The sequence below is a fragment of the Tetrao urogallus genome (assembly GCF_951394365.1).
Source record: "Tetrao urogallus genome assembly, chromosome: 6".
In the NCBI taxonomy this organism is placed as follows: Eukaryota; Metazoa; Chordata; class Aves; order Galliformes; family Phasianidae; genus Tetrao; species Tetrao urogallus.
In genome coordinates, this window is record NC_136819.1 from 499528 (window position 1) to 512366 (window position 12839).

Consider the following 12839-nt stretch of genomic DNA (forward strand, 5'->3'; position numbering starts at 1 on the left):
CGCTTCGAAATTCACAAAGCGCGGCGGGACGCGCAGCACCCGCTCTTTTCCAAGGCACGCACGGCTGAGGTCGTCTCGCAGAACAGCCCGGAGGAAGGGAGGGAGGCCGGGCGGGAGGCGGGGGGCGGCCCGACACGCCGGCGGGGCGATGCCCGGAGGCCGGCCCGTCCCGCGCGGTGCCGGGGCCGCTACCTCCGCTCTCGGCGCGGCTTTTAAGGGCGGCGCGGCGTGAGCCGAGCGCAGAGCTCCGGCCGGGCTCCTGGCCCGCAGCGGCGTTTGGGGCGGCCCCGCGGGGCGCCCATGGGGCGGGGGCTGCGCGGCGCCGGCCGGCTCTAGGCTGCACGCAGCATGCCGGCGCTGCGCCTGCTGTGGTTCGGCTGCCTGTGCAGCCTGTGCCTCGGGTACTTCGAGGGTCCGCTGTACCCCGAGATGTCCAACGGCACGCTGCATCACTACTTCGTCCCCGACGGGGACTACGAGGAGAACGACGACCCCGAGCGCTGCCAGCTGCTCTTCAGGGTGAGCGAGCAGCGGCGGTGCGGCGCGGCGGCAGCGGGCGAAGGGCTGAGCCTGCGGGAGGAGCTGACGGTACTGGGCCGGCAGGTGGAGGACGCGGGTCGGGTGCTGGAGGGCATCGGCAAGAGCATCTCCTACGACCTGGACGGGGAGGAGAGCTACAGCACCTACCTGCGCCGCGAGTCCGCCCAGATCAGCGACGCCTACTCCAGTTCGGACCGCTCGCTGAGCGAGCTGGAGGGCAAATTCCGGCAGGGCCAGGAGCAGGGCGGCCGCGAAGAAGCCCGCTTGGGCGACAGCTTCCTGGGGCTGCTGCTGCACGCCCGCGCCCTGCTCCGCGAGACCCGTGCCATCTCCAGCGGGCTGCGGGACAAGCACGACCTGCTGGCCCTCACCGTGCGCAGCCACGGCGCCCGCCTCAGCCGCCTGAAGAACGACTATCTGCGGGCCTGAGCCCGCAGCCTGCAGCCCAGGATGCCCCCCCCGGCCGCCCCGAAAACGCGTATTTATTGTATAGGACCTCCCGAGTGAACGGCAGGTTTGTGTTGAGTAGAAGGGTGGAGGTACGTCTAAAAAGTTGCCCCGTATCGTAGCGTGCAACGGACGGAGCGTTCTCCTCTTCCAGCGTCGGCTCTCGGCTCGCCGTGACACCCGCGTGTGCAGCAGGAGCGCAGACTCCTCCCGTTGTTAATCTCGTTCGGGGCGAACCCTCTGTTAACTCCTAACCTTGTGTAACGGCATGTATTGTACTCATGTAAAGCATTGTTCTGCTGCGTAACTCCAAACTGCGACTTCATCTGCATTCGGGATAGCCGGCAACTTATTCTGGCAGGGTCTGTGCTCCTCGCGGCTTTGCTTATCGGTGGCTCTAAGCAATTGGAACCCCAGAGCCAGCCAAAAAGGCTGATGTCAGATCCCAGGAATGCCGGTTTTATAGCAAGAAGAAGGAGCCCTAGCGGTGATTGCAGTCTCAGGTCCCAAATTCAGAGCCTGGTTTCTCAGAGCATGTTTCTAAAGCAGACAGAAGGTTTTGGTCTGTTCCAGTGTAGCGACGTTTCCCATTGGTGCCTTTGTACTTTTGCTAGCTAAGCTATTAATAAACCTATTCGTGCTCCTGGACAATAGCAGAAGTGCCTGGTGGGAAGGAGGGGGAGGATTGTTTGGGTTCTCACACTCCTTGCTATGTAATCTTCAACTTGGGATAATGTGGCTACTGGATTACAGACAGTGCAGGCAGCATCGCTGCTTGGATGAGAGAAGTTTGTGTTGTTTTAATAAACGTTTGAAAACCGTGTTAAGGCACGCTGTTCTTGTACCCTTCTGCTTGAGACGCTCTTGATTTAAAACATGCTGGTGTAATGTGCCTCTCAGCAAAAAAAAGAAAAAAAAAAATTGTGATTGTGAGCATGTAGATCCTGCCAAACTAAATAACTCGCTTTTTAGTGCAAACGAATAAAAGTTTACAGACTCAAGAGGTAAGCAAGTTTCATTAAAGGGACTATGTTATTGCAGTGGTCTTTTCCAACCTTAATGATTCTATAATAATGATACCGAAGAGCGCATAGGGCTCTTTTTGGATTTTGTAAGCCTTTTTAAAAAGCCAGTGTATGAAACTAGCAACCACACAGCAACGAAAGAGAAGCTGCTTTTTGAGCGTTTGAGGTCTGATCCTGCTGCCTCTACCCCCATTCAGTTCTACGCTGGCCTGCAGACCATCCGGCTGGCTGAGCCCCTCGGAGCTGGTGGGGGTCAGTGTAAGTCACCTGAGCATCAAAGGCATTGGGAGATGTCTCACAGAGGTATGTGCTTACAGGGCCTGGGGGCCATCCCATTTATCTCAAAGGTAGGGAGACATAGCAGTGCCCAAGCAGGATATTATAGGGTGTCTGTGCGCCTTTAGACTCTTAGTGTCTTTGAAGATCTGGAAACATTGAAACATTGCATTGGTTGAGTTCAGTGGAACTACCCAGCGTTATTTTCATGGATGCTTTCAAGGGAGAAAGTGTGACAGGTTCTAGCTGTGAAAAAAATTGTTTATTTGTCATACTTTCCTTGCCACTAAGGCCAGACAGAAAAACATGGGAGCACAGAGGGCCATCACTAAATCTAGTTTGCTCCCTACCACAACAAAGCATAAAGCGTTTTGGGATGGACCAGTGACTGCACAATGAGGAAACGCTCTGACAGTTTCTGAGGGCATCTCCCCATTCTCTCTGGATCCTACCCTTTCAGAAGTACGTGCCAAATTTGTCATGCTTTTCCATTTCTGCCCAGATTCTTCTTAAAACCCTGCCCTAGCCAAACCCTTGCAAAAGAAATCATGTGTTTTAGTCTATGCTTACTCTTTGAGGCTCTGCTTATAATGTGAATTGTAAAGCATCAGTAAAGAAGTCATAGTGGCAAATCATGCCAGTTTTTTTTTTAGCCAGGATGGCATTCACATATTACTAGAAAAATAGTAGTAGCGTAAAACGCAATTTCTTCAATACACTTTAAGCAGCTTGGCTGTTCTGTTTGCAATAGCAATCCCTTGGTCAATCTCAAGCTATTCCACAGTGTGCAGAATATGAGAGTGGTAAATATTTGCAGAGCGGTTACTTTCAAGGCAGGAGATTACATGAAGTACCTGGAGATTTACAGAATAACTCCGTCAGCTCTGCAAGCTGCCATCTAACAAAGCCAAACTGTTGTTCTTTAAAATCCAGGCTGAGGTTTCTTAGGACAAACATGAATATATTGACAGATCTCCCTGTCAATTTATGTTTTGGCAAAATGTAAATATTTTTTGTATTTGAAATTGAGACAACCAGAATTTACTCTTCTACAGAAGGCTTTGAATGTTCTGTTTTAAGAAGAAATGGCGTGAATCCGAGTTTGGGCTGTGTGTATATTTACACGCTTAATAAAAAGGGTGAATTTTATGTGGATTTTGTGAAGCCAGTACAAAAGTATTTCAAGATATTTAAATGCATTTCAGTTTGGTTAACGTCAGTTTGTCTTATCTAAGCAAAAGTAAATAGGACTCTTCATTAAAAGTGCATCAGTTTTGGACCAGAGCTTGTGTAACTGATTGTCCTTTAGACATCTGCAGTCTGATAAGCTGTGCTGCAACAGGCCTGCATGAACTGGCTGCACACTGATATCCAGCAGTTTAAAGTTTTACATTCGAAATAGATCCTAAAAGCAATTGTAACCCACTTTGTAATCCTATCAGTTTTGCTGCTTTTGTGGTGTTTTGTTTGTTGTTTTTGTTTTTTAACCTGATAAAATTTAATTTGTTAGAAGAGATCCATTGGTTTTATGTGATGTATTTCAAATAGTAAAGGCCTTCTTATCACTGAAAACTCATTCCATATTTTTACCTGGGGAGCCTTACAAGACCAGTTGTAGCAGCTATTCTGACCCAATAGCTCCACCTGTTGTGTTTATAGCATCAAGTTTGGGCTTTTTAGCTTTTTTTTACACTAGAACTGAAATTGACTTGGTCTTTCTTATAGAGTTCTGGACATTTAGAAATATGTATGATTTTTCCTGAATTTATTGAAGTGACGATGGTATTGAAGAGCAGATGATGATGCTTGCTGAAAACAATCAAGTAATGCAAATAGAACAGAGGGCAAGTTATAGAGAGCTCACTTACGTAGAACTTCAGTTGTCTTTGACATCCAGCCAGGGATTCAGCTCATTAAGAGTCAGAGCGAGTCATTAAAAGACAAGATTCTGCTCCTCTCCAGGCAGCTTACTTACGCAGTGACTGCTCAGTTGTAGCCAGTCTCCTGCCTACAGATACATACTGAGTTGAAGAAACTCAAAGTCTAACTGTGGAGCAAGCCACTTTCTCACCTGAGCACCAATAAAAGTAGGGAAAGAAAAGGCTTTGCTTGCGGATGGCAGCAGTTGGAAACAACCATATCTGTGACAACTCAATGGCTAGGAATTCAGAGTGGTGCTATAAACCATGGCTAAGCTAAAACTTCAAACTTAAATTTCCCAGGCTGACCTACCCAGGGCCATTCTGAGAAAGGGAGTAGGCAAGGGATGATTTCAAAAACTTGGTAAGCCTCTCAAGGATCCCACGTGTGCCAACCTGAATGGCTGAATATTCTGAAATTAAATTGCTTGAAATTAAATTGCTGCCCCTGTATGCTGTCATGTGCATGGCTGCAGAGGGCCCAGATACCTTGGAAGCAAAAAAATATACTTGCTTCAGACAAAAGAAGCAACAGGCACAGCATCAGCTCTGGTTAAAGTCTTGCCTTGAAAAATCTTACTGTGTGAAGAATGGAGAAATCCTACTGGATGTGCTTGTTGCTGTTGGTGGTGTGGTTTATTGAGATGAGCTGCACGACACTTCAAATGATGCTCCCCTGTGCTTATCACAGTCACTTTCGCTGCTGATAAAGGAGTTCTCGGTTTTGTTTAGTGAAATGTATTTGCCAACTGTTACTCTTAAAATAGTCCTGCATGTTTGAAGGCTATCTGACATTTTTCTGTCTGCTAAGATGTATTTTTATTTACAGCCAAATGGGGAGTTCAGTCCCTCTTTGCTTTTTGGCTAGCCAAAATTTGAAAAAATTATGGATCTGTGCTTTGTTCCTGTAGTATATGAAACTGGCAAAAATACTGACCTAACTCCATGTCCTTAAAAAAAAAAAAAAAAGGCTTTTCCTAGAATATGTATGTATAAAAAAGACTGTAACTCTGTGATTATTTTATTTTCTTCATAAAGTTGTCATCCTGCCTGTAAGATCAGCTTACAATTGGAAAAGACAGCATTTAAAGACTGGTTCTGTAACAAGAAAAACATATGGTCTCCATAATCATTACGTTTTTAATGATGTGGCTTGGAAAGAGTCATTCATGGCTTGTAGAGTCATTCATCCTCGAGAACTGCCTTACCTTGGGGAGGTATCGTTGACTGTCTCCAACATACCATGAACATTCCTTCATAAGAAAAGACAAAGCCAAGCATATTGTATTTTCTCAGATGACAGCCTTGCTCAGGCTGCGTGCATACCTCTTTTAAATACTCAGAGGCTGCCTGTGGAACAGCAGTTGTTCACATCTGAGCTTTCTTTGGGGAAAAGAGAAGTCCTTGGAGAAGCTTGGGTTAGGGAAAGATTTGTTATCCAGCAATAGTTATTGGCAAGTGCAGGATGACTGAAAAAGCTGTGTACTTCCATCATACTTTCCATACTTTTTCCATGCTGCAAACATTTCACTGCAAGAGCAGTTACCACCATAAATCAGTTGTACTGTAAACAATGGAGGCCTTACTATATAGAGACTGTCCAAATTGCAAAATGGTTTGGTTTTTTTTTTTCCCCCTGTCTACTTATGAATTCTTTACAAAAATAATGTGACCTGAATTTTTAGTTTAGGGCTGGGTCCAGGAGAATTACTTCAGCGGGCCATGAATAAGATTCTGGTCTTACATTCTCAGCTATTTGTCATATTGTGCCTTTACCTGGGAAACAGTGATGAAAGAAATCCTGCCCGTACGCTTCTTGTGTTGACAGCTCTTTGGTAAATCAAGAACAGCCATCTTCTCTTAAGATCTTTTCTTTGTGGATGTGAGTTTGTTTCTAATCTAATGTGACAAAACTGTGATTTGTATTAAAGTCCAGAGCAATGTGAATATTATTTTCCTATTTGGATGCTTTCTTACAAAGTATTTACAAAGCTTTTCAACTCTTGATTCTAAAGGCACAACAAAGCATAATCTAATTTGCACTTGGGACAGGACACAAGTCAGGACACTGTAAGGTTGGTAATTTTAAATAATACCTTTTATAGCTTCTATCTTAAGAGTAAACGCAGTCAGAATGAACAAGATGTTGGGAATTTTTTTTGTTCTTTCCCGAGGAAGGAGAATGAAGCTTTCCCCTACAACACACAGTGTTTGCCCCACACACTCAGTTCAGGATCACTGCACCCAAAGGACTGCTTTTCTGTGTTTCAAATTAGAATCAGGGCGAATGTGCTGTGCCTGTCCCCAGAAATGCAGGCACCCCAGACAGACAGGACCACGATGAGTGAAACCAGGGGCAGACAAACTGCATAAATAAGTTTGAGACGCTTCTACCTTCAGAGCAACGATGGCCATCCTGGCCCCTCACCCCTGTCCCTCTCACCTAGCACTACCAGTGCTGACCTGTGCTTGTCCAGTCTGACCTAATCTCCTAAAAATGCTTTGTCTCACTCATCAGAGTCTAAGATGCACTTTTCCTTCTGTGATGGTGATTTCCTAGCCTAGTCACTCCATGTTCTTTACATGCACAAACGTGAGCGCAAAGGGATAAACCTGCCCTGAATGAGCTCAAGTTCACCCACTGCTCATTTACCCTAGAAGCTAATTTGTGACCGGGCCCAGTTTTTGTTTCTGACATCTTTCTTTTGGTGGCAGTTAGGGATTTCAAAAGGCCAAGCATCCCCCTGTGCTACATATATACTGATTTATATTTCCTACCCTAATGGCTTTACCTTTGTGTCTGCTTCCACAGCCATGTGCAGGCTGAGTGGTGTTTATTTACTTATGTAGTCTTACTGAATTTAATGTGAGCTCTTGTACATTTCTAAACCACATTTCAGCCTACCCTGTAGCACCGACTTACTTCAGAGAGTAACTGATTCCTTCTGGCTGTTGCACTGCTCCAGGCTGCCACTGCTGCTCCTTTTCACATCCCTCTGGGGCTTTTCCTCTGTTGTCTTCCAGCTCCTGAAGATCTCCCATTACATCACAGGCCCGCTGCATGTTGTCGTTTCTATCTCTTCAGCACGTGTGCAGAGCTGAAGCTGGCAGGACCAGAGAACCACCATTATTTTGTGCAAGCTTCACTCAACTGGGAATACTGGTCGACTCTTACTGCTGTGGCAAGGTAACGTATTTATTGGACAAAAATCAGTTTGCTTTCTATGGACATTCTGCTTTTTATGCTTTTGTGCTTTTGCCTATGGCTTTGAGTTTGGCAGTGCCCACTGCTGCCAACCTTAAATTTATCTGGCAGTGAGTGCACAGACTGTTAGTCATACAGAAACCCCCAGCATTACCCCCACTGTATCCTAGCTCCCCATGTGAACGATGGAGACAGAGTGAAGTCCAAAGGGAATAAGTTAACTAATCTTGCACAACAGGATTCTGTAAAATGATATTGTGATAGCAAAAAGACACGTAAATGCACCTCAAAATAAATAAGCTCCAGATTTTCACTGCACAGAACTTCTGACATGCTTCTTTTAACATTTCTTGTTTTGTATTCAGCAAATAAAAACACAGCACTAATGAGTCATATTTTGCTGAGTTATTATGTAATCCTGAAGGCAGTTTGTTTTAATTTCCACTTGGATAGGATACTTTTCCACTTACACATTATGTAACACTCCTTATAAAAATAGAGACCCGGTCTTGCAAACACCTTGGAGTGTTCCTGTTACAGAATGAGACTTGTGACCAGTGCAGTTCTCACACCCTCTCATTATGTTTATAATATCACAAAACATTCCCCTTTTATCTTAAAAAAAAAAATCATCATTCTTCCTAAATTTTAAATATTTCTTCTTCTTTTATTTTTTTTCTTTTTCTTTTGGAGCTTGATGGGCATAGGTACATATGTACACTTGAATGCTTACTTTATGTTGATGACAGATCTTGCTTGTTACAAAACTTGATTTGAAATCCTTGTCCTGTTGCTAAATAAGAGCACTTGAAAAATTCATTATAAACATACAAAATATAAAATGCTTTATATCAGGCAGTTTGCATTTAACAGAACGCACACGGCTTATAAGAGGTAACAAAGAAGAAAAAATACTTGAGATACATAGTGTTACTGAAATAGGTGGCAAGGTCAGCAGCACGAGAGTCATCTGGAAATTAAAAGCCATGGCTTCTCAAGCTACAACCTATGTTCAGCACGGGCAGGATGCTGTTTGCTAAGTGCGTGTGCTTGCAGATTGGTGATTGACACTGAGAAAGAAATACATACTCTTCGTCATGACATTTATAAAATTTGCAGAGTATGGACTTCTTGGGGGTTTTTGTTTGTTTGTTTGTTCTGTTTTAATGAAGTCCAAGACATCCAATGTGGCAAATCTTAAAAATCATTTCACGTTCCACATTCTCAAGCTCCTGGATTCAAATAACCTAATTTAAATTGTAAAAAAGTAAAAAATAAAATAAAATAAAGGGGGGGGGGGGGGGGCAAGAATGTGAAAGAAAAATGGAAAATAGATTGGGCACTAATTTTAAAGCAAATAAATCCTATGACAGCTGCCTTAAAGTAAAGGAATGCAATCCAACAGTGCATTACAGTGCTGCTTTGGCACATGAAGACTTCTTTATTGAAGATGTTGAATGATAACTACCAACACAAATATTTAATTTCCTATAAGTTGCAGACATGAGCCTCAGCCTTTTTAATTGCCAGAACACTTGGAGAGACAGTCTCTAAACAGTCATGTAATACTTTCACTTGTGTGTGTGCTTATTTCCATCCAACTAGCCAGCTCTTCATCTTTGTGAATGTTTTGCTGCCTGTGAAAAGTGCTGCTCAGCCAGAGCTTATGTCAAAGGTTTTCCCTGCGCTGATTATATGGAGGCAGCAGGACTTTTCTAGGTGCTCTGCAGAGCACAGTATGGACGCCGAGTACCCGTGGGAATATGTACCTCAGTGTCCATCACAAGGCATTACCTATTACACAAGAAACTACAGCTTTTCCCTTTTTTTTCTTTCTTTTTTTTCTTTTTTTCTTTTTTTTTTTAATATATAAATTCAGGCATGTCACCAGTTCATGCGCAGCGAAGAATGCGTGGATCGCAGTCCAGTACAAGATGGTAACTTCATACCAGCATGTGAAGCTCCACCAGAAAGCCAGTAGGTGAGAGTGCACCCTCAACAAGTTTGTAGACACCAACCAAGCTGAGCGGTGCAGTTTGTATGACAGAAGGAAGAAACACACGCTATCCAAAGGGGCCTCGGCAAACTCCAAAGGTTGGTCCATCATGAGGTTCCACAAAGCGAAGCGCAAGGTGTTGCACTTGGAGTGGGGCAATGCTAGATAGGAGTACAGACTGGGAGAACAACTGCTTGAGAGCAGCCCCGAGGAGAAGAATTTGGGAGGGGTCTGCTGGACAAAAAGCTGGACGCAGCCAGCAGTGTGCTCTTGCATCTTGGAAGGCCAGCCGTATCCTGGGCTGCATCAACAGAGGGGTGAAAGCAGAGAGGGGGAGGGGATTGTCTGCCCTGGTGAAGTTCCATCTGGAGTACTGTCCCCAGCACAGGAAGGACGTGGAGCTCTTGGTGTGGGTCCAGAGGAGGGCCACAGAGATGATCAGAGGGCTGGAGCACTTCTCCAACAAACACAGGCTAAGGGAGTTGGGCTTGTTCAGTGTGGTGAAGGGAAGACTCTGGAGAGACCTCGTTAAAGCCTTCAAATATTGAAAGGGACGTTTTAAGCGGAAGGGAAAACAACTTTTTACACAGTCTGATGGTGATAGGACAAGTGGGAATGGCATTAAAGGAGGGGAAATTTAGAACAAATGTCAGGAGGAAGTTTTTCAGTGAGGGGCAGGTAGGGTTGAGGCACTAGCACATGCTGCCCAGGGAGGACTAGACAGCCTGATCTGGTGAGTGGTAGGGGTTGGAACTGCATGACTTTGAGGTCCTTTCACTGCTTTCCTAGATGTGATCCTGCTTCTGTCTCTCAGAGCCTGCCTCCCTTCCACACACAATTCAGACAAACACAACATTCCCTGTTTTGCCAGGCAAGGAGATGTTCAGCACCGAGCAAGGACTGCACGCTACCGCTCTTTTAAAACTGATTCCCAAGAAGCTCGTTTGCCTGGAGCTCGCTGCTCACAATATTCGACACTGAAACCACCGGCACCGTTAATCAGCACACGCAGCTCCACCTGCAGCACGCCAACAACACCTCCCCCTCTAATGAGCCACCTGGCTCTGAGGCGCAGCCCGGCCCTGCGCCTCCGTTCCCCGCCCCCGGGAGCGGGCAGCCGGCAGCGCCCCGCCGCGGGCAGGGGAAGCCGGGGCCGGGCTCTACGCAAGGCCGGGGGGGCGCTGGGCCTGCGGGCCGCCTGGGCTGGAAGGCGGAGCGTGGCCGGGAGCCGCTTCGCCGATGGGAAGCCGTGCGAGCTGCGTCTCTGCTTGGCTCTCCGTGTGCAGCATGTAAACGTAGGTTTGCTTTCCTTTATGGTGCGCGCCTGCCGCTTTGCTTTTGTGCGTTCCGCGTGGCGAGAGTGGAGAGAGCGCTACGCTGGTGCCTCCTAGGCAGGGGACGGCAGTGCAGGGAGCTGAGATGCAGGGCGCTCGCTTTGTGTTTCTCGGTTATTAATTGCTGTTTCGCGGTTAGTAATTGCTCCTCTGGCCGCGGTCAGGGCACACTGATAAACGACTTCAGGCGAAGCGCTGCTTCTCATTTAACGCGGTGTGAAACGGCACCACGTGGCGATCGTCCGCCTGACGGTGCAGGGGATAGGAGCTCCCTGAGCTTGTAGTTCAGCCTGCATTAGCATCAGATTGACATCTTTTTTTTTTTTTTTTTTTTTTTTTTTTTTACCCTTTAAAGCCTCTGAACAATTGTCAATAAATTGAAAAAAAAAAAATAGCACTTAAACTAACTCATTAGCACAATCTATACGGTGGGAGATTGGGTCCGTTAAGCATCATCGATAGCCTCCTAGAGTACGAGGTGTGCTTTTCCCATTTCTGGCCTGGAATCACCAGCACAGGCATTTGGGTTTGTTTACCTGCAGCTTGCTTTGTGCCTTGAGCTCGAGGCTTTTAAGACATAAAGTTGTATTTATCCAGCACTTAGCACTGTGCCTTAGCTACTGAGAAAACAGCTGTGTAGCTCAGCGGTTACTGGTGTGAGATCATTAACCATGGGTGGGAGCTACTGAGGGGAGTATATTTTTCTGTGAAGCAGTGTGGGACAAAAACTAGACTTATGTGTTTGTTTAATTTGCACGTCTGAGAAGATGAACACCAAGAGGGCATGCTGGAGCAGGTATTTTTAAGCGTTGTCGTCTGGGTTTTCATTTTAATAGTGACACTATGTTATGACAAACTCAAGGAAAACCATAAGCAGGCTTTTTGTTGTTACGGGATTTCTCTCGATAGGTGGCTAACCCAAACAATTGCTTTACACTGAAGGCAGAAACAGAACTGTAATGTAAACACTGCTGAAGTTTTTAGGAATATTTCCAGCACTAGGGAAATCTTTTTGCTATAATAATTTTCATGGCATTCTCTTGTGTAGCTGGCAGCCAAATGGCCCTGAAGCCTTCCAGCTAACAGCAGTGTCGTGCAGGATCTACTGCACTATTTTCAATAAATAGGCATAAAGCAAAGATCTGGCTAGGCCCAAAGTCTTGGGGCAGAGTAACAATGGGCGATGTAGATCTGCATACTAAAAAAGCCACAAAGTACGCAGTGAAGTTGTTTCCTAACCTAAATGTGTTGAAGGCTTCTGCTGCTGCCAGTGAAAGAGAGCCTCCCCTCCATTTGGGTGCAGTGGCTGGCTGCTCGAGTCTGGTTGCCAGGACTGGAAGTATTTCAAGGGAGTACTTTGTGATTCAGAATAGATTAGAGTGATGATGCCAAAAGCTGAAGTCACTTGGGTTGGGGGTACCAATGGCAGCAACTCAGGCCTTCTCTGCGTGGCACTAAAGATAGGGCTGCTACCATCCGCACTGCGTGCAGTGGGTCCTGCGCAGCAGCAGCGGTCTGTGAACAGGAGCAGCAGCTAATCATGAGTCACTGCCATGAAACGTGTTGATGCGTGTGAACGTGGGCACTGTAACATCCACATCAGAGCTAACTGCGGAGGTTCTCTCTTTAGATGGTGGAGAGAAATAAGAGTTCAATTCTCCTCATCCTAAAGCGGGTCTCTAAATAGGTCAGTTGAGCTGGGATCTCAATGAGTGCATTATTTATGGGTGGTGCCTGCGATGTTCAGATGGGGTGACTGTGGTACATGTCTAAAGTTAGGCAAGATGAACCTGGCTGTTCTCATTTCTTGCATCCAAGCAAAACTGGGAATTCCCATTTGACTTACAGCTTTCCCCAGTGTAACATAAATCATGTATATCTCACCTCCATACCTTCCAGAAGTTTTATTACTCTTGTTTTAACTAGAAATTGTATCTGGCAGGATTGGTTGCATCTGTTTTTTTTAAGGTTGACCTTCATTCCAGAGCATTTACAAAACTAAATGTCACTGACTTAGAATTGTGCTTGAGATGTGTTTTGTGAGATATCCATTGCCAGGAGAACAAACAGCAGTTAAGCAACTTCTGTGACAGGTAG

The 12839-nt window shown here is 45.8% G+C and overlaps 1 protein-coding gene across 1 annotated transcript; it reads left to right on the forward strand.

Annotated features, from left to right (window-relative positions):
* Positions 1-348: 348 nt before the first annotated feature.
* Positions 349-969, forward strand: FIBIN (fin bud initiation factor homolog; the record flags this gene model as incomplete). The annotated part of the gene is made up of 1 exon (XM_079536966.1): positions 349-969. The coding sequence occupies one exon, from the start codon at positions 349-351 to the stop codon at positions 967-969; it is 621 nt and encodes a 206-aa protein (XP_079393092.1).
* Positions 970-12839: the final 11870 nt, after the last annotated feature.